Genomic DNA, 22,394 nt, shown 5'->3' with positions numbered 1-22,394 from the left:
AGCAAATTACTAGTACTTCTAATATGACAAGTAGGAAAGCAGGCCACCTCAGAAGTTTGTGTTTTGCAACTTCATGCCATTCCAAAGGGGAAGACAGGCTGAATTTACAGCAGCCTCATCATCATCCAGTAAAAACACAAAAAGGCCCAGAGGTGCCATGAGTGCTTCTACCCACACAGATTAAAAACATTACACAAAGCATGTGTCCCATAAAAAAAAATAGATGTACTTTGTTGTACTGAAGATCTACTTAGGAGGAATGTGAATATTAACATCAACAGGCCAAAATGGACCAGTAAGGGGGCAAGTGCCATGCAGACCCGAATGTAACAATTCAAATTCAGTTTGGCATATACCTGCAGAGGTACAAAATAGAATCCCCTCCTCTCTCGTGACTTGATATGTTGCTCAGGTAAAAGTGCCTCCTCAATCTCCTTGTGAACCATAAACATCAAAAAAAATTACAAGTTTGAAAAAAAACTGACTATTTTCATAGAGTAAGTAAAAGGAATCTGTTAATGTTTACCCAATAAGGCAACTGTCCTAATCTTCAGAGAAGTGAACTAAGTTCTCTGGGTTTCATGGCAGTCCAGTTCAAATAATCCACAAAATTATTCAATCCCTTGATTCCAGGCATACCACCCCAATCAACGCCGGTACCAAAAAGCAAGGTCAGGTACAAGTGTTTCAGAACTGTGAGCAGTGACCTGTTTTGAGAGGTGAATTTGTGGGTAGAGAAGACATTTAACACCACAGACCAGAAAACGGTACATTACAAGTAGAAAGGGGAAGCAGAGGTTCCAGAAACTGTTTCATGTATATATGCACACAGGGGTGGGGGGGTGTGTATAATGGGTCCCAATGTAAATATTTTTTCCTGTGGTAGCAATTTTATAAGTTTGGGGTTACATAAACCATTTCTAGTGCTTTTCAATCCCTAAATGATTTTATTTCCAATTATAAACACACTGGCATTTTGGATTGTACATCATTCTTGAGCTGACCAGCAAGAATCAGTTCACCAGAACCTTCAAAGTCAAAACAGACCTTGGACTTCTGGCACCCAATTCACAGCCTAGAAAACTGAGTGCCTGGGGCTTCCTATTTCTGCTGCTGTTGTTCTGAAGGAAGTTTTTCACACACACAAGCCAGAAGTGGTAATTTTTGAATAGGGATAAGCTATTCAGTTTTCATCTCTGTTTTATTCAGTTTGCTCCATGGGCAAAATCAATAGTAATGGGGATCACAAACATTATTTTGATTGGCTCACAAGCCTGATCAGTAAAACCTGAAAAACAGAAAATGTTACACAAGTTGCAAAGAAAATACTTAGGAAGTTCACAAACATGATAGCAAGTGGAAATAACGTAAGTGCAACAGGTGTTAACATTTAGAACACAGTACTTGTATAACCTGCTTGTTTCTAGACAATTTTGGGACCATGTGGTAAACCCTTCATATATCATTGCTGATTTCCTTTGACATGAAATAGGACTTCACAAAACTCTAATCTTCCTAGACCTTACTCTTGCTGCACTTGAGTGGTTCCAATTCCTACGGCGCTGGCATATGCCGTCAGGATTTCCACTATCTGTTTTGTTTCTAGGGTCATTCGGGCTTCATTCAGCCAGTCCTGGGCCACTCGTCTGGACTCCCCTTTCAGCTGATTGACAAACTTTGCTGCCAGCTCCAGATCACCATGCTCAATGCAATAGGAGGCATAGGACAGCAATTTAAACGGGTTTATGTCCTCTGGGCAGAGCTCGGCTGGTGGCTTCAGTTGCTGAGGCGGGAATAGGAGCAGGGACTGCAAGTAGGAAAGGAAGTACTGGTACAAGCTATTTCTGGTTTCATCAATCATTGCTACCCTTCGGGCCAGTTTTTGGACAGCATAGAAACGGACTCTAAGGGTCTCTTCACTGTACACCCCACGGGTCAGGGACTCTGCAGGGATAGCCGCAGTTAAAGCCTGGGCAAATTCACTGTCAGAACAGTTAACTTTGATGGCCTCAACCGCACTACCCAGCGGGACAGTGGGCAGGTCTGCAGATGCAGTCTTCATGCTGTACTTTAATGCCTCCACCGACAACCAGAGCTGGTGGGCTTTTCTGGCCTCCTCTTCAGCAACTGCATGACCTGTAAGAAAAAATAGGCAAAGAAAAACACTTTTCTCTCCACCTGACTACATGTCTTTCTCATAAATCCAGTGTACCTTCAACAAGCTCAATCCACACATGTGGAGAGCAGGACCAGAAAGTGCCTCTTCCAACCTCACCCACCACTTGTTTCTGGCATGTTCTTTCCTAGCTGGCTTCATGAGGCAACAAGGCATGGCACAACTAGAGAAGGGCTTGATGAGTCATGGAGAAAACTAGGAGGATGTGTGTGCACGAGCACCACTGAGTCTCTCTTCTCTTCCTGTAACATCCAGAACAATGCACGGCATCTAATTCAGATATAATCATCTTTAGAAATGTTTGAGAAAAAAAACATGACATTTAAAATAGGCTGATTGATGCTATTTTAATTTCATACAAAAAGGTAGAACACTTCAAATAAACTCAATGAACTACTGGACCTTGAAGTTCATAAAAACTTGGCTTATTTTTACCTTAATCTCACAAAAAAGATTCCATAACATCCCAAAGAAACCCATTTTATCACCATCCTCACTGTCAGGACATTTCTCTTCCAACTGGCACCCACAGGCCCCAGGATAACTACCATCTGTTTGATTGATGGAATCAGCAAATCACCTCCAGAACAGGGCTGGAGTCAAGTCAGCAGACCTGGAGGGCGAGTGTGAAGCCACACTGACCTCTGCTCAGGGCACATGACACATAACCAAAGGGTATTGGGTAAACTGCCTCGTAAATGGTGATCTCATGTCTGGCACTTAAGGAATAAAACTTCACACTATTTAGATTTAATTTTTAGAATCTTTTTAATTTCCTTTCACTATTCTCTATGGTCCAACCTTATAAAATCTGGGACTAATTTCCTATGAAATGAATAAAATTCCATCAAGTGACTTCAGCATCTTTACGCACTGTTGATAACCCATTATCCATGTTACAAGAGATTTCCTAAGAAGTTGAACTGAATACAAATATCTACAAGAGGTCCCTGTACTCACTCTGAACAGCCTGTTCAATTCCTCTTAGTCTGGCATAGGCAGTGTTTATATCCAGAGTAAAGTTGTCAACTTGCTCTTGACTGAGCCGACGAAACTGTAAATCTTGTTCGGCAAGTTTCTCCGACAGATCCTGAAATCAAAACGTAGTGTACAGAAAAGACTGATGCTACCTCAATGCATGTCACTTATTGGGACACTTAAGTGTTCTGGCACCTGCTACACCAAAAGCAAAGAGGGCCTTTAAAACCTCAGAACAGTTGTCATGAAACCCCTACATTATGTGTAAGGTTTCAAAAATTTCCTCAAACTCATGTTTAATGTATAATTTTCTACAAATTTACTGATGGGACCTAATATTAGAGGAAGCAGACCAGGAGGAGGAAGAGACTATTAAAATGAGGGGAAATGCCAACATTAGGAAGTAAAGTACCTATAACGCCATCCACAGTAATTAGGTTTAATTGTATTCAATATCCTCTGCTTAAGAGCTTATATATTCATTTTTCTCAGGAAAATACTCATCAAATGGATTTAAATACCTTTTTACATTGGCATAAATAACAATTCTCTGAACAATTTTCTTATATGGAAAACCTCATTCCCTTCCTAGGAGCCCAAAACAGTAATATAAATGACTTACTGAGTAGAAACTAATCATGGTTAAAGGTATCCTGATAGATTTCTCTGTGACTTCCAACTTAACCTCTTGGCAGCTCTGCTCAGATATGAAACGCTGAGCCCACCACACAATGCACAGCCGTCAGGAGGAAGGACTGTGTCAAGGCTACATATCTGCATTCCTAAAGCCTCCTCTACCAACCCTCGAAAGCTGTGAAGGTCCAAATGACCAGGACATAAATACAAAACACCATGTGATTAAAAACACACAAGTACGCCTCCATGTAAAAAAAGGAAAAGGAGCAATTTTGCAAATACACAAAAGCCTCACTCCACCGAGGCCAGATACCCTTAGAAATCTTTCCCCATTCTCCTATATCCTCAGAGGGAATGACATACAGGGCATATTAAAGGAAAAGGAAACAGTGTTACTAATGTAAAGGGGGAAAGGAGACAGAGCAGAGCTGATGCTTTGCAACAGTCCTCACATGTTCAAATTCATATTTCAGTTCCTGTTCTTGTACCCTAAGGACATCTCGTAAGTGATCGGTGTGGGCAGCAGCCTGTCGGCGAAGCTGGGTTCTCATTTCATTCTCCATGGCATCTCTGACTTCCTCTACCTGCAAAACCAAACACAGTCATGACTAGTTCTCAATTCTCCACACAAGCTCTCAGAAAAGGACAAAGACCAGTCACGACAATGACAGCAGCTTCCATGTCCTGATCCCCTTTGCCATGCCGTGCGTAGGTACACAGTCTTTACTTCTAATTCTTCTATGAATCAGAAAGCTGAACACTGGAAGGCAATTCAAACAAGGTCACACAGCTGTGGCAAAAATAGGATTTCATACAGGGGTCTTTCTGGTCCCCAAATTTTGTTTCTTCCACATCACCAGGATGTGTCCTATACAAAGCAAAGATTCTCTTTTCCTGACTCATACATCCCTTGAGAATTAACAAATTCCAGATCATGAAAAAAAAACAGTAACCTCAAAGACTTGGGATCAAACACAGCTTCACCACAGCCATCTCTGTGTCCTTGGGGAAATCATCTTAAGTCTCCATTTTTCTCCTTTGTGAACAATAATGCCTACTGTTAAGAAAATTAATGAATATCTGGCAGTTACTGTACACAATTTCTTCTAAACAAAGTTTAGAAGCTCTGAAACTACAGGTTTAGATGCAACACAGGCCAAATCAAATAAAAAATATGAAAAGCCTACCATGTCTTGCCTAACAATAAGCCATGGGCCATATTACAAATTATTTAACATTTATTACCTCGAGTTCTTAACTTACTTTTTATCAGCAAGAGTATCAGTAATGAATGAATCCATTCAGTCACTACATAAATATCTGAGACGTGCCAACCCTGTCCAGGCAGTGCCTGCTATATGCTTGGATACACTGGTGCTCAAGGCAGACAGACTAGTTTTTGCTCTCATGTGGGGTATATTTTCAACAGAAGAATCACACAATAAGTAAGTAAACAAAAGAAACATCTGAAACTCCGATACTAGTTTCTAAGAAAAGAAATGGCATTTTGAGAGACAATAATACAGTCTACTTTATATTGAAAAGACAGAAAAAAAGCCTTGCTGAGGTGACATCCAAGCTTAGAACCAAGGTTAAAGAGAGGAGCCAGAACAATACACCAAGCAGAGCAAGGCCCCGAGGCAAAAGCTGTAGTCAAGACACAAAAACAAAACAGAACAAAAACCAGGGCACCTGGTAACTAAGGGAAGTAAAGGAAGCCTGGTTTATAGCAAGCAGGTTTCAGATCAAGAGGCCTTTCTGGTAAAGGTTAAGAATTTGGATTTTAGAATAAATACAATGGGCAGTCATTGGAGGATTTTTAGCACAGTAGTGTCTAACCCAAATACACTTCATAAGGACCACTCACCTGTGTAAAGACGTAGAGATGGGTATGAAACTGGAACCTGTTAAGATGACAGTTTGGACTAAGGTAGTGGTAGTAGACTGAAGTGAACAAATCTGGGATTTACTTTGGATGCAGAACTGGAAGGATCTGTCAGTGGACTAGATGGGAAAGTTGATGGAGGAACAATTAAGCATGAACTGTGTGGCTTAAGCACCTGGGTACATGTGGGTTTACTGAGAAAGAAAGAAGCGGAGGGGTTGTGAGACAGGTTGGAGAGAATCAAGAAATATGTATTGAATACGTTGAGTTTGAAACAACTAACTGAAAATCCAGCTGAAGACAAGTCGGCTGCTGGGCAGGAACCCCAGGCCAAGGCAGGGGTCAGAGCTGGCAATATAAATGTCTCTGAAGTGATAGACAGTATTTTAACATCAGAGCCACAGGACCAGATAGGAGCATTTGGAGACAGTTTAGGAGGAAAAAAGGTATCAGAACCAAAACCAGTTGCAGGCCAACATTCTGAGAGGCTGAGCTTTTACAGAAAGGAGGTCCAAGAGTGGCCAGCAAGGTGGAAGAAAGGCCAAAAGAATGTGGTATCCTGGCAGCCAAAGGAAGAAAGAGCTTCAAGGAAGAAGGAATGGTCAACTGTGCAGCTTAGTGGACATGAAGGCAAGATGAGTAGCCAGGTTCCCAAATCAGTGATTTAATATATGATGTACCCAGAGAGAAGACTGTAGGAGTTATTTCATCCATTAACTGCCAACTACTTCAAAACACTGGCAGAGAAAAATATACTCAGAATCCAACAGACTCTTTCAGCACTGCTTTAAGGGAAGGAGGCTCCACTGGGAAAAGGTAAGCTAGATAATCCTGGATCCCAGTAGCTTGTTACTTTCCTATATTTTCCCATCTGCTCAACATGAAGGAATTCTGCTAGGTCAATCCTTCCCTAGAAGTTCTGACTAGAGCAAGGGTCAAAGCTCCATCCCAGACATGGGTTGGCATGACTTTTATATAGCATTTTAAAGTCAGTGACTGCTGGTATTATCTCTAGAAGTAGACAATCAAGTTAGATGCACTTTAAACATTAAACAGTTATTCTCATTTCTTCTACCTTTTTGTCCTGTTCAGCCTGTATCTCACTTCTGTGATGTTCTAATGCTTTTGCCACTGCAGAGTCAAACGCCCTCCTTTCTTCCAGCTTTTGTTTTTCTAAGGCTAATGCAATGTGCTGCTTCTCTGTGGCTCTCTGTTCTGCTAGCTCTCTGTTTAGCTGGTCAATGCGACGATGTGCATGAGCAATCAGAGAGTTCAGATCATCAGCAGATAGCTTGTCAGCTAAAAAGAGAAGCACATTAAAATGTTATGATTTTGCCAGAAATATACATCTACAAGGTAACTTGCTTCTGTTGATAATTTAATTTTAATAGCTGTAAACAGAAGCAAAGGGTGGAGGATGCACTGGTGCTCAAGGCAGACAGACTGGTTTTTGCTCTCATGTGGGGTTGGAGATCTAGAGTCTCCAATGCAATCATAAATCCACAGCTCATGTCCAACAACTAAGGTATTTTCAATCCCAAGTATAGTAACTTAGGTAAGCCTTCAAATATATAATCAGTTATTTTCGAGGAACACAAATTAGTATTTCCAATATGAACTAATTATAAATTGGTTTTATAACTCATAATTTTGCCTCTAAAGACAGTTCACATATGCAATCACTTCTGTATTTTCTTTCATGCAAAAAACCATGATTAGTTTTAATAGGCAACCAATATTAAACATTCTTTCCTGCTAAAACTAGAAACAAATTCAAATTCTCTCAGACTTTTTCCTAATAAGAGTTTTCATACCCTTCCTTAACAGCTGATATTAACAAGGACAGTGATCTGTGGCCAGACCTGTCCATCAGAATCACTCGTGGAGTTTTTTCAATTACTTGTGCCCAAAGGTTCTGACTTAGGCTTAAACACGTTTTCTTTTCAGCAAAATAAAGAATGTGGGAAATACTGTATGATAATTCAACCCCACAATAAATAGATTGAAAAGTGAAAAACAAAGTGGGGATAAGAGATTTACTGACCAAATTCAACATGCATAGCTCCCTTGGGTATAGATTCAAATAAAACAAATAAAAACTCATACTATAAAATGATCAGGGATACTTGAACACTGATAGACATTTGCTGACATCAAGGTATTGTTTCAGATGTGATAATGGTATACCAATTATGCTTTTGTAAAAATATATTCCAAGTATTTAAAAGTGAAAGGATATGATACTCAGGGTCAGCTTCAACATAAGCTGGGGGAGTAAGTAAGACTAAACCAGCCATGTACTGATAATTGCTGAAGTTGGGTAATGGGTCCACAGGAGTTAGTTAGTTTTCTTCCTACTTCTTAATGTTTGAAATTTTATAAAATAAAACCTTTATTAAAATGTTATACATAATATTTTATACACACACACACATATATAGTATCTGCAGGTTCCCGATCACGATCACTTTAAGCATTTTTATTCCTGAGAGCATAGATATGTCCAAAATATGCAAATCAGACTTACCACATGCAACATAATTCTACTTTATATTATTTAGGTGGCTTAGTATAAGAATCATAGGCAAAGTAAGAGTTCAGTCTTTTAAGACTCAAAACAAAAACCTTTTTAAAGATAAAAAAACACAATTACTCACCTAAGTCAGAAATATCTACAAAAGAAAAGAAGATAAGTTTGAAAAAAAAGAATTTACACATCTCAGTTATTAATCATTAAACAGGAATATCCAAAAGGAAATAAGAAGGAACCGAAACTAGTAGTAGAAAAGTATATTTGAATCAGAGAGCAAAATAATAATTTATTTCCTGAAATTTAAAAGGATCATAAAACAATTAAGGTAAATTTTAACATTTTGGAAAGTAAGAGTCATTGATATTAAAAGTAGTTTTGGTTTCCAGGGAACTCACCTCTATTTTTGCTAAAGCAACCAACTTAGTTTTTACACAGAAACTATGATTTTCTTCCCCCGCTCCATTTACATTAGTTCACAGAGTATTTCACTAAGTCACAGTCCTGACTCTGTTCTCTGTACCAGGCCTCTCCTACCATTTCAAATACCTAAGACATTGACCTTTCTTCTTTGGAAATGTGAAAACAGTGAACTCACCTTAAATCTGCACTTAACCTATGCAAATTAGACTAAGAACTATGACTGCCTGATTCAATGGCAAGGGAGGTGTTAATAGTTTGGCTGATGATCCCCCACTGTACTCACGAAGACCACCAGCACCAGGTGTGAACACCTCACAGGCAGACTCCTACCTCTCAGTATGAGTTTCCTAACACCCTGGGTATGACCCTTGGCTTTAACAAGTTCAAAGGCAAGTATTTTCATCCAAAATAGCTCTCTAGAAGTCAAATACTTAATCTGGTAGTAAACCGAAGAAACGGATCTGTCCAACTGTCGCAAGAAAAACTGGCAAAGATGGCCAAGGTGAGAGAGACTGTGTCAGTCTCAACATGGCACAGAAATATGGCTACATAAACTAGTCTACAAGCAATAAAGGAAAAGTCCCCAACGAATATCTACAGTCAACTTGGACACATTCTCCCATCCTGGCAACACTCACATGCACTCTTCCTAGCAGCTACTCCTCCTTTCCCCCACAGTAGTATCCACAACTGAATATGGTGTTTATCATTCATTCTGTTATACTTTACTATGCATGTATCATTAAACAATATGTGGTTTTGTTTTGCATGTTCTTAAGTCTCATGTAAGTGGTATCCTAATCCACGTACTCTTTTGCAACGTTTTGACTTTCCTCAACATTTATGTTTGCGAGATAGAGTCTGGTTCATTCGTTTGCACTGCCATGTGTGAAGCACATTTAGTTCCCATTTTTTTGCTCTTACAAACAGTGCTGCTATGAACATTTTTAAAAGTCTCCCTGCATCTTTCATGAGTAACCATGCATCTTCTTGAGCACACACGTAGGAACTGACCTGTTGGATCAGGGAGTATACACATCATCAGCTTCACTAGATAGTCTAAGTCATGGTTCAACAAATCAATTGCTAAGTGACTACTTCTAAGTTTCTTTTTTTTTTATTTTGGTATCATTAATGTACAATTACATGAGCAACATTATGGTTACTAGACTCCCCCCATTATCAAGTCCCCACCACATACCCCATTACTAAGTTTCTTTACTCAATGCCCTTGGCACACATACTACATGGCCCCCAACACTGTCATCAGATTACTCACCAGCTTTTAACTAGCTTCCTTGTCCTCAGACATCCCTTCCTACACTCTCAATCTCATAAAAATGAATCTTCCCCCTTATTACAATCAGACCACTACTCAAAACCCTGAAAGAGGGTCCTATCCTGCAATACAGATCAATCAGGCAGGGAACTGTGAAGCTAGGAGGTAAGAATAAAATCCTAACTCTATCCTTAACCTTGGGCAAATTACTTAACCTCTCTGTGTCTTGGTTTTCTCATTTATAAAATAGACATAATAGCAAAACTCACCTTACAGGGTTGTTATGAACTTTAAGTTAATACATGTGAAACACTCAGAATACAGTGCTAGACATGAAAGAATCCTCAGTGTTAGCTATCATATGTTTGATACTGTGCTCAGTTATGGAGAACACAGAAATAAGTATCAGATGACTATCACCGGGACATTTATAACTTAAGGAAGTAAGACTACGAGCAAAATAACTGATAACACAAACCATTACTAATGAGTTCAGTATAGGTCTTAAATGAATTCAGATTTCACAGGCGAGGATTATCTATTGAGGGCTGGGGTAATCATGGAATAATTCACTACCTCCAGATGTACACAGGAATCACTAGCACTGAGAGGAAAACTGGCTGTAGACAGGCATAGAAAGGAAATTTCACCAGATGTCACTTGTACCTTTCAAATTTTGTGTCATGTGAATGAATATATAAGATACTTTAAAAAATTAGTAAGAAATTCAATGGAGGTTGTACAGAAAAAATAATTCAGAGATTGCATTGCAAGGGACTTTCACTTTTTACGTGATACATTTCTTTAATACCAGTTTTCTCAAGCTTGGTACTAGTGACATCCTGGGCCAGGTAATTCCTTGAGGGGGACTATTATGTGCACTTGGGATGTTTACCAGCATCTCTGGCCTCTACCCACTAGAGGCCAATAGCTCCCTGCAGTGTGATGGACAAAACTGTCTCCAGACATTGCCAGATGTCCTCTGGTGGCAGGGGGCAACATACCCTGGGTTGAGAATGGCTGCTTTTATGTTTTCATGTTTTACAATGGACATTTTCAAAATAAGCAAAAGTTTTTAAAAGTTAAGACCTTCAGAGGCTGGCATGGAAAAATTAGTAGGATTTAGCCTAGTGAGAAGACCAAAGACAGGTATTTTAGATAAGGGAATGCAAAGTTCTAGGTATGGCACTTGTAACTAACTCCACAGGCAAAGCCTGTCCTGCCCTTTCAAACTTATTTCATTTATTTCAGCCAACCTAGACTCCCTACTATCTAGCAATGTCACTTTTACACTAAGGAGCTTACACCAATGGACAGAGATATACAATAAACACAAAAAACAGTGGATAAGAATTTCAGAAGGGTAAAACAAGGTAATGTGGTAGAGTGATTTATGGAAGATGAAGATGAGCAGGAAAGTGTCTGCAGTGAAAATATCTGTTTCAGCTGTGATTTCCATGATGAGCAGCCCTTGGAGAATTGTGATGAGGGAAATGGTGCATATGTGGCTTAACAGCCAGCTGTCCAGGCTGCCCTCTTTGCTAGCTGCTAATCAGATTAAACAACAATATGCAAACAAGATTCACTGTTCCCAGATTGCACTTTGGGTGTGTGTCTCCATTTTATCCTCTCTTATAAGTCCTGCTTTAAATAATTTTCACTGATAGGAGTTTGGTATTTTCCTCTTATGTGCATCAACTGCACTCAAAAGAGCAACTAAATGTTCAAGTTATTTTTTGATAGCCTTGACTCCACTTCTTGCCATTAAACCTCCCTGGCACACCATCCTGCAGATAAAATTCCTGCACTGGTCTTCATTAACTGCGCTTCTTAGGCAAGCCATGTGCCATGGTGCAACCTTATCACCTTCAAGCCACAGAGGCCTCTAATACCAGTTCTTCAGATCCTACCTCATGTTCAGTTTCTGGCACTGGGATTTAAATATTATTTTGCTATGCAACTATTCCCTACAGTTACACTACGTAATTACTTAACCACCAAAGTTCCCTGCAGTCTCAGCTATGTGCAAGTAACAGCCATACAACCCATTTCCGTTTGCTACACGTCCCCAGGTGAGTTTTCAACCACAAGGTTGTCACAGAGCAGTCCTAAGGAGTGACATAAGTAATTCATTAAGAATATTTTTAAAGCACCAAAGGTTTTGAATAATTTTATATATATATATAAAATATTCAGCCAACCTAGACTCCCTAGGTTGGCTATATATATATATCCCTAGGATTAGGATATATATATAAAAAATATTCTAATATAGTGAAGGTTATAATGTCACTCTCACTCACATGGATTCCGAACTGTTTTCTGAGTAGCAGAAACCAGAATGGAATCATGGATATGTAATTAAACACTAGCTGGACCTTGTGTCCACCATGGCTAAAACCCTGGGACTGCTGTCACAGGTGTGTCACCTGTCATGGCTGTGCTCAAACACAATGTTGAAAACACCATGCTGTACCCCAAAAGGGATGTACTAGAAGAATGGAATTGAGGCAAATTTAGTTGATCAGTTGTTAAAAAAATGAAAAAGGAAAGCAGCAACACTTCAAGTTGTACTTACTCATCCCTTTCCACCCTGGCAAGACTTCTGGAGTGATACTGTCCAGCTCTCGCCTAAAGTCATCCCGAGCTTGAACCACCAGCTCATGATACTGAGACACAACTTTAGCCTCAGACTGAGCTGCTTGGACCTGAAAAAATACAAGGGGTATGTGGTTAAGGTGAACAAAAAGTACCATAAATATTCCAAACCCTAAAAATTATATCCACTTATTTATTTACATTTGGTCGGGAACGTATAAAAAATAGAGAAAGAGAAATCTAAATCTTAGAAAGAAAAACATAAGCCTTGTCTTTGTTTCCTTCTAATTCTATTCAAATGCATAGAAAAGCCCTTTCCCATCTTACTGTGTCTTGTGCCTTTCTTGGGGCCACAGGAAACCACCTGTACAGACTGCACAAGTGCAGACAGAAGATATGCTACAAAATGGAAATTTCCCTAAGTGCTAATAGCCATGACCAAAAATGTTGCCTATTATAAAACATGTCAATAATACTGAACTATCTACTTTGTATCCAAGGAAAGTTTTTAAAATTAGTAACAACCAGAGTCTTTGCAGGAGGGAGAGAGAAGGCAGGAATCTTATTCTTTTCCTGATTTCTTAAAAGCCTTTGACTAAAGGATAATATTTTAAAATAAAAAATACTTATAAAAGACCTAAGAAACACACCTTTTGGACTACATTATCCAGATCAACTATCATGTTGTGAAGTTTCCCCTCTGCAGCAGTTATATGAGATTTGGCCCCAGCAAACTCTTGTTTCTTTGCATTTTCAATTATACTTTTCATCTTCTCTAACTCTTCTCTGGAAACCAAAAACACAAAACAGAGATATAGTATTATTCTTTGTCAACTTTACTAAAGAGTCTGACATCAGTACAACATACAATTGTTAAAAGTCTTTGAAAAAAAATGTAATTTGAAAAAAATTACTCAATACTTTTTCGTGGTCAGTAAACAGAGCAGCTTTCCTCACCAAAACCTGAAGGCACCTGGCCCAGAAGCTAGATTTACTACAGTGAACCAGGAAGTAGCATGGTGTATAGGAAAACACACAGGCTTCAGAACTCAGTAGACGTGGACTCAACTCCCAGATCAGCTTCTTTGCTGCTCACTCTTAAGTAAGGATTAGGGGTATTCATGAGAAGTATCCATACAGCACCTGGCACATTGAGAGCACTCAATAAGTAGCAGCTTCTGCAAGGATTAGGCTAACTCCCCTGCGAAAGAGAGAGTTTAAGGAAAGCAAAAGGAGGGAGGAAGCCAATAAGCTTACTGAGCAAACAGCTGGGTCTCAGGGATTCAGAAACTCTCTCACAATTCAGAATGTTTCCCAAATCAGATGAACTGTGGTCTACCCATTACAAAATACAGAACTCAGAGCCCTGACTAATGGTCTCATGATGTGAACATAATGTCTTAATTCTCCTAAATGATATGCTGGCTTTATTAAAAGGCTTCTCTTTCTCTATCAATAATAAATATTTCCTTACAAAAAAACAGCAAAATTTTGAATGACAAGATTCCATCATTATGAGAACCTTATTCAAATGCAGGTTTTCATCATCAGAAGTTGACCTTGTACTTGGTTTGCTTGCTTGATCCTAGTTTTAGCCAGTTCCCAGGACTCAAGGTCACAAAACTAAACCTATTATATACTAACTACTTGGTAGTTAAGGCAGAGAGATTATTGTGACATACTCTCTAAATTCTGATAAAACTGCTCAAACCATCCCAGAAAAATTTGCAAATTATGACAGAATCTTGGTAAATCTGTGGAGATATATCACCTAAGCAATAACCCAAAGAAAAACTGTTTTTTATGTCTACAAGATCCTTTCATAGATTTCTGCCACATTTATTTTAGCCTATTTTATTACCTCACTCCTTTTCAAAACCTCTGTGTTCCTGATACTAATACAGACCAAGTACAGGAGCAGAAGGGAAGGGTTTCTCTGCCTCCTCTTTCTATCCAAACAGTACAAAGAAAACCCAGCCCAAAGAAGCCACCAGGAGGCCCTAATTACTTGTTGAAGTCCATGAGTAATTACTTGGCTTTGAGAAGGGCATCAGCCGCCTCATCTACTGCCTTCCTGCGTTCCTTCAACGCACCTTCGACTGTGCGCCACTGAGCTGACTTCTTCTCACCTGCAATCTAAACAAAGTTCAGACTATGTAAACATGAATAGCTGCTATCATTGTCACAGGACAGGTTAACATGACTAAATGCAGAAACAACTAACATTACATTCAAAGCTAAAAACTTACAGACAATATTTCTCCAGAGTAGGAACTCTTTATCTAAGGTTCATGGTTAGGATCAAAAAAGTGCAAAAACCATCTCCCACCAACTATCCCCCCAGTCAAAACTGTAGAAGACTGTGTTCCAGTGCATATAAGCATTTTCTAACAAGATATCTGTGCTACATTCTCAAAAGGAGCTTTGAAGCACAGAAGGTCAGTAACAGTAACTTTTCATGAATTATTTGTTGATTAAATATTATTTAATGAAGCACCAAGTTAAAATTTTAATTGCATGTCTGTCAATCAAAATTATAGTTTAAGGATAAGTAGAAAGTTTATACATTTGTAAGTTCCTTATTTCTCTAAAACATTATCCTAAAGAATGACTCTAATTTGTTTAGGTGAAAATCAACTACTGTAAAAGCCACCCGTGAGCTGAATTTTATAGGATGTGAATTATATATATATATAAAGTCTCTGAAAATTCTTAAGGCAGGTCCAACATGTTTTTACTACTTCTCCTTCTACTGAGCAGAGCTAGCTCATATTTAGGGGACACGTCATACCAAATAGAGGCAAAAAACCACCTCTAACACTACAATCACACTCAGTGCAGCAAGATGCTCTCTCTGACAGGTGCCAGGAACTGAGATCACTGAAAGATACAAGTCTGGCTTCCATCCTCCCCTCATTCTGCATTACATACACAATGAGTAGAATGTTATTTGGAATTGTCTGAACTATTTTAAATTACTTTTAAATTAACTATTAACTATTTTAAATGCTTTTTTCCCTCTTGTTCCTTTTGCCAAGTGCATAAAGTGAGTGTGTTATGGGTAGACATGAAGTAAAACCATCTTACGGCTTATCTTGTAAGTACACTGTGCTTAGGGCTCTGGAGATAAACAGGAACTACTAAATTACTACAGAATACTTTTATTTAGGAAAAACAACTGAACTGATTCAGTAATTGTATTTCAAATCACCCAAAGAGGGTCACTGCAGGGGATGCTAAGTTACACACCCAGAACATGACTGCCATCTCAACAAGGCATCCTGGGCCCTGGACGCCCAACTTCTATTTTCCCTTGCTAGAAAGATGACAGTTCTGCCTCTGCAGCCTAGGCCTGCTACTTTGGGACAAGGGCTAAGCACAAGTATGGTTTGGAGCATGCAGAACTGTCCTTCAGAACCACCGTCCACATTATGCTCCCACTGACATCTACTAGCGTGGTCTCCATTTTAAACGTACATCTATTATCAGTGGAGAGTTTAAAGAAACAAGTCCCTTAAGCTTGGATTAGCCTTGCCATAGGACCTGCAGCAGACCAAGGAAGCTTCTCAAAATGCAATTTTTAAATGCTTAAAATGAAACTACGAGATTACAAAGGAACCCAATTATACTGAAATGTGTTCATAATTTTTTTTTAATTTTGTGAAATAGAACCCAAGATCTAGTGGTAGGACTAATAAATATCCTTAGAAATAGTATTTTAAGAGAGATGCAAGTACTATAAAGTGATAGGAAAATACCTGTGCTTTCTATTGGTGACAATGCTAACACATTGTGGTCTGTTGCCAATATACACAATTGAAGGACAAGGTTTTGAGGCTATGGAAAATACTGAAGTTGATGTTTCAGTGAACTCCCCATCTGAGCCATCTTGCAAAATAAAAGACATCAAGAAAGGATGCTAGTTTCAGTCATTTCAGCTTCTTGTCAGGTATAACAAATTTGCCAAGACACTATAGTATGCTGTTAGAAGATCCTGGTATTTTATTAAGGAGGATTTTTCATAACTAACCCAAAAAGATTCATAAATCACATAAGTGTAAAGACATCTGGAGGTCAAAAATTTCTCTCCCTTTGTTGAAGGTATTTCTGCTTATAGAAGTCCAAGGATATGCTGCCTTGTACACAGACACTAGATTCCCCTTTGATTATATGAAGTCTGTTTCCAAATATTGCTTTGAGAAGGCAATTCACTATATATTACAGAACCCATGTGCACCTAGCTTCTTGTACTAGAAGAAAGAGAAGCTGAGAGAGTCCACTTTTAACATTTGAAAATTTGTCTTCACACATTTTCCTAACTAATTTGTAACACCAGCTAATACTCCCTAATCTAGTTAACTGCTACTATATGGTGTCCTTTAGCTGTAAAATCTTGACCGCAGTAGTCAGGCTGCACTGCATCCTACACATTCAGTGGAACAAGGAAGTACCCTTTTATGGAGTCTTCCACCATAGCAGTACCAGGGACATTTAAAGCTTCTAATCAGTGTCCTTCTGAAAATACCGGTCTATACTTGGTTTTGAGCTAAACTCCTGAAATCATGCCATTTCCAGTCTTCCCACACCTGCATAAGCAGCATATTAAAAATTCTTTGTGGTTTCCACTTTTCTGACTGAATTCTGATAGCAAATTAAACTTTTTTCCTGAGCTTTGAATAAAAAAGAATTTGCTTCAAGTTTTCAAAGGTTGTGTTCTCTGGCTGCTTACATCAGAGGTCTAATTTAACTCTTTTGTAATATATGTACTCATGACTAAAACAATGTGAAGTATATCTAAATTTTTTAAAAACCAAACAGTTACAGTGACAAAGTTACTGATCATGTACAATCCTGATTCCTAAGATTTATAGTTTACATACTTATTTTATTTAAATGACTTGGTGTCAAGGTACATTTTTATAAACTGAATAACTGCATGTAATTACAAAGGAAATTTACTGAGTCCCAGTATTACATTTTTAAATCAATGCAATTATTCTTTCAAGTGTTCAATGTAAGTTAAATAATCAGTTAAAAACAGCTGGTGTTTGGGGTTACATGGGATCTCTCGATATTATTTCTTACAACTGTGTGTCAATCTAAATGTACCTCAAAAAGTTTATTTAAAAAATGACTGGCAATTTTAAAACAAAACAAAAACCCAGAAAGCAAATAACAAATGCATTCAAGCACTATTAAGACAGGAAGCAAATCTGAACTAGTTCTAGTACCATATCATTGTTGTGAGATAAAGCACCATATATAAAATTCATTAAAGAGAACAATTAAAGGTTTTCCTTGTTTTGTTTAAAAAGATAATTACCCTAGATGGTCTTCACTTAGTGAAAGAAAGTCCATAATAGGATTACAATCAGTCTCTAAAACACCCCATGTCTCCTGCTTCTTTTGCTCACCTCAGAATTGTCCATGGCTGCTTTCAGTATGTTGGAGTGCGCACTGACGGCCTGGACCGCAGCATTCTGAGCTATGATGGCCTGCTGACTGATGCGAGCAGTTTGACTCAGAGCATCTTCTAAGCTCTTGGCTAGAGCTAAAGTAAAAAAGAACAGTTAAAAAAAAAAAAAAGATTCCTTCCCACTAAATGACTTCATTTTAAACTTTCCCTCTTCTCCTATTGAATCTCCCACTTCATTTCCCCCAAAAATATAAAAAAATAAACATACAGATTAAGAAAATCAAAGCTCCATTTAAAAGTATGACAAAACAATAATTGTTGAATCTGGATGATGAGTCTTTATGCCATTTTTACTTTCATGTACATCTGAAATTTTTCAAAATAAAAAGTGTTTCAGTTTTTTTTTTTAATTGCTTAAAGAAGGCTAACAGCTACTTCAAGTGGTGGGAAGAAAAAGGTTTAGTCCACTATAGCCCTTTTTATCTATTAGAGGTTATCAATTCAGCATAACCACCAGCATTTTTCATTTTAAATAATAAACATATATGTAGATAGACCCAGGGGAAAGAGGAGCCCATTTTCATATCCTCAGCAAGAAAATATACTCACAGCAAATCACCTATTTCAACAAGATATAAGGAGGTAACAGACAAGAGAAAGAATACAAGCAAGAAAACATGCAAAGAAAGAAAGAAAAGGTAGCCTGGGAACAGACAGTATTTTTCCACAAAAAAATCATGGAAGAGCAGACACCAGTGTTCAAGAGGCTACCACCAGTTAAGATCACATTTCTAGATGCTGCTTCAGGAATCAAAAAGGAACAGTTTTTTTTTTTAAAGTAAAGCAAGGGATGATTTTCAATATAATTCTAACATGGAAAAATGGTCATCTGAAGGCCAGTGAGAATAATTTATCAGATATCCAAAAAATGAAAATACACTTGTAAGTCAAAAACAAACGGCAATTTTGAACAAAAGCAGCACAGGCTAGAGATGAACAAATGGAACCTATGAACCACACATGTAACCCCTGCAACACAGATAAAAGAGAAAGCTAAAATGAGAAAATGCCAAGGTATGAATGCAAGATGCAAGTTCAACTAAAGACACAGAGGATATAAAGAGAGGGATGTAAAGGAGGGCTACAAGGAGAGAGGCTAGGGAGGGAACATGGATGAGTTAATGGTGGACATCCAAGTGCAAGTAAACCACTTCACAGTGGCCTACAAATCCCAGGAGTTCAGGTTGCTGGCGTGAAGTCCTCTTCAAAGGTCTATTTGCTGTGCCTGCTTTTTGTTTTTGTTTTTGTTATGTGTATATGAGTTCCATATATATATGTTACATTATTAACCCCTAATCAGATACATGGTTTGCAAATATTTTCTCCTGCTCCATAGTTGCCTTTTCCTTCTGTTGATTTTTTTGTTGTTGTATGTACATTTTTTTGTTTGATGCAGCCCCACTTGATATTTTTGTGCTCTGATTCTTAATAAAAATCATACACACTCAAATTTTTTAAGTAAAGTTTGGGAGAAAACTAAGAGGTAATGCACAAAATTCTAAAAACTTTCTCACTTCCCAAAATAAAGAACTGGACAAAAGAAAGAGGGACACGATAAAACAACACAAAGAGCCCATCTTAAATTTATGACTTACTTCAAGGTGTCCATAAGATAAAAGGAGAGAAGTAGAAAGTATAGAAAAATATGAGTAAGAGAAAAAAATTATCTTGATTTGAAGTAGTAGAGAATTCAGGAAAAATTAGGAAATAGGAAGAAAGTACGGAAACATTTCACTTATTTAGAAATCATTTATTTAACATACTCAATTATTTGCAACATGACTAGGAACTCAGAAGAATGCAAAAGACAAAAGCAAATACCAAAATCCAAGCAGCTGAACTAATGCCCTACACCTATGCTCATTCTGCCCCTTCTACCCCTTAAACAATTCTATCTTGCATCCTTACAATAGGGCAGAACCAACTCTTTAGAAGGAAAACAGAAACTACTCAAGGCAAAATGACAAACAGTAATAAATGATGTGGAGAGAAGAAAAAAAAAAACTATAAACAGCTGCCATAAGAATTTAAAACAAATACCTCCCAGTCCAACAATAAGCTACATAACCTCTACCTCCAGAGACATCAATGTACTTCATGCAGCACAATACAATAAAATGCATTCCACTAAGATAGGAAAATATATTTTTAGATATCATCTTTTCTTAAGCCATCAAAAAACATAAAACTGAAACTTAGGAATATGCTTCAGTTAGCTGGAAACCAACTATGTGTGGCATGTTCCACCTGCTACCACAGTCAGAGAAGGGGCTACTGGAGTGCGAGTCCAAAGGCTGGGCAATAAACCAGAGCGTTAGCCATTCTGACCTGCACAAATAAACTGATATATTTAACAATTAAAAGACTCTTAGGCAAGTTACCAAAATAATTTCTGTTGCCCAGAGTATAAAGAATCTTCAGTACTAACCATTATAAAAACAAATGGAGGAAGTACATGTATTATTTGGAGGCGTCACCAACTGTACACTAAGAATAAACCTTGTCACCTGGGTAAAAGAAATTTAGATGGAAAGAACACAAAAGATGAAATAAAGATGGTGAATAGAGCACTGTGACTAAAGCAACAAAAGAAACCACAACTAGCTAATAGATGGGAAACTTATGCTGATGGTTGAAGAAGAGAGCAACTGATAGAAATGACCCCAGGTACTTAAGAAGCTGTCTGGTTTACATACACTCAATCTTAACTTGTTCCTGCTTTTCCTGTTGTGCAAGGCGAGCTGCAACTTCTTCAGCTGGTCGCTCCCTTACAGAAGTTGAGGATGCTTCCTCTTGCAACAAAAGTAAATAAGAGGAAATCAAATTTCAGCACAGAACTTCAAAAGCTAACAGTGATATAAAACACTATTGTTTGTACCTGCCAGCTAGTATCAACTGAGAGTATTTTTGCGATAAGGATTCTAAAACCACACCATCAGTCAATGATTCCAACATGAAGAAATAAGGGATCAGCTCTTAAACTCCTTTTTTTCAAAGACTTACTCAGACTTTGAAATTTTTAAAATTCCCTAAGCATATATGCAGGCTTAAAACCAGTATAAATGTGTACTTACATAGAGTCTAGGGGTTGCCTAGTAATTTAGTAGTTCTGATGAACATATTTACAAAACCACATATATAAATAATTTAACTACCTGAAGTTGCACGCTTGGGTTTTCCTTCACCAATTTCAGGGTGATCAGTTTTTATAGATTCCTCATGCTGAACCGCAGGGACTTGGACCGACAGTGTATCACCTGCTGCAGAAATAATTTGAGCTGCTTCTGTGGGTGCTATAAATATATGTTACTTAAGGTATTTATAGTTTCTTGGGTTAACTGAAAAACCACAGGAATCTACTACTACTACTACCCCCTTCACATCTGACTCCTAAGGGACATAAATGCATGTGTTGCCACTATTCAAACACAGATACAGGCACTGTTGGCTGCATACACAAACCCACCCAAAATGGACAATGGCTGGGAAAGCACAAGAGAAAGAAGTCTTGTTAGCATCCACCTGCATTTTAACCATCACTATTCTCAAGTAAGTCTTCTAGTAACAATACTAAATGGTACTATATCTTAACATGAGAAATGGACAAAAGATTTGCATAACATGGGAAAACAACAATAAAGGAGAAAAGAGCCTGCAATGAAGAAGGCAGACAAAACAAAATAACTGAAAATTATTTTTAATTGTTTTTGAAGAGTGGCAGAGATGAAAGAAGAGGGGTGAGTAAGGAGAGGATGATAGTTTTAAACACAGTGAGTGAAGACACTGAGTTAGTAAAGAACAGAACTTGTTAAAAAAATTATTTCATACTTATTTTTAAAGGAAAGAAAGTTGAGAAAAATCAAGAGCTTATGAATTATAAATAAGTGTTGATGGAACAGAAAATGAATAATTCTAGAGGAAGAATGGGGTAGAGGAAGGAAGAAGCAACAACATGGAGAAAAAAACTTTTAAATAAACCAAAGGTCTTATTTTAAGAAATAAAGCCAGATTATTACAAAGACCATTAACTGGTCTCCTGCTCTGCCATTCTCTATTCTCAGCAACAGCCAGTGAGCATATTAGAATAAAAGTCAGATCAATTCTCTGGCTCAGAACCCTCCTGACACCTTGCCATCCTACTCAGAAAACAAAGCAAAATCCTTATAATGGCCTCCAAGGACTGCCAAATAGGCTTTTTGCTCCCTCTCCGATCTCACTTGCTACAGTTCTCTATTACACTCCAGCCCCAAGTGCTCCTCAGTAGAATATACCAAGCCTTTGCCCTAGCTAATCCCTCTGCCTGGGATGCTTTTCCCCCACCAGACTTTTATGACTTACTCCCTCCCTCACCTCTTTCTAGCCTTTGTTCAAATGACACCTTCCTGGTCAGACTTTCCCTACCCACTCCATTTA

General features: G+C 38.1%; 1 protein-coding gene across 15 annotated transcripts in view; it reads right to left on the bottom strand.

Annotated features, from left to right (window-relative positions):
- Positions 1-1,158: 1,158 nt before the first annotated feature.
- The window catches only part of IMMT (inner membrane mitochondrial protein), a 50,531-nt gene continuing 29,295 nt past the window's right edge, over positions 1,159-22,394 (bottom strand). For 2 of the 15 annotated variants that reach the window (XM_073241529.1, XM_037011978.2), the window contains 9 exons: positions 17,920-18,056; positions 14,538-14,641; positions 13,156-13,291; positions 12,486-12,615; positions 8,333-8,347; positions 6,751-6,974; positions 4,243-4,374; positions 3,137-3,266; positions 1,159-2,136 (listed from right to left, as the gene is read on the bottom strand). In XM_073241529.1, the coding sequence (XP_073097630.1) occupies positions 1,523-2,136; positions 3,137-3,266; positions 4,243-4,374; positions 6,751-6,974; positions 8,333-8,347; positions 12,486-12,615; positions 13,156-13,291; positions 14,538-14,641; positions 17,920-17,934 (1,500 nt within the window). In that variant the 5' untranslated portion in view covers positions 17,935-18,056 and the 3' untranslated portion in view covers positions 1,159-1,522. Of the gene's footprint in view, positions 2,137-3,136; positions 3,267-4,242; positions 4,375-6,750; positions 6,975-8,332; positions 8,348-12,485; positions 12,616-13,155; positions 13,292-14,513; positions 14,642-17,919; positions 18,057-20,669; positions 20,774-21,136; positions 21,275-22,394 lie in introns of those variants that run through there. The other 13 variants (XM_037011973.2, XM_037011975.2, XM_037011974.2 and 10 more) reach the window with 13 other exon arrangements.

This window comes from Manis javanica, chromosome 1 (assembly GCF_040802235.1).
Source record: "Manis javanica isolate MJ-LG chromosome 1, MJ_LKY, whole genome shotgun sequence".
Classification (NCBI taxonomy): domain Eukaryota; kingdom Metazoa; phylum Chordata; class Mammalia; order Pholidota; family Manidae; genus Manis; species Manis javanica.
This window is presented reverse-complemented; position numbering and strand designations above follow the sequence as displayed.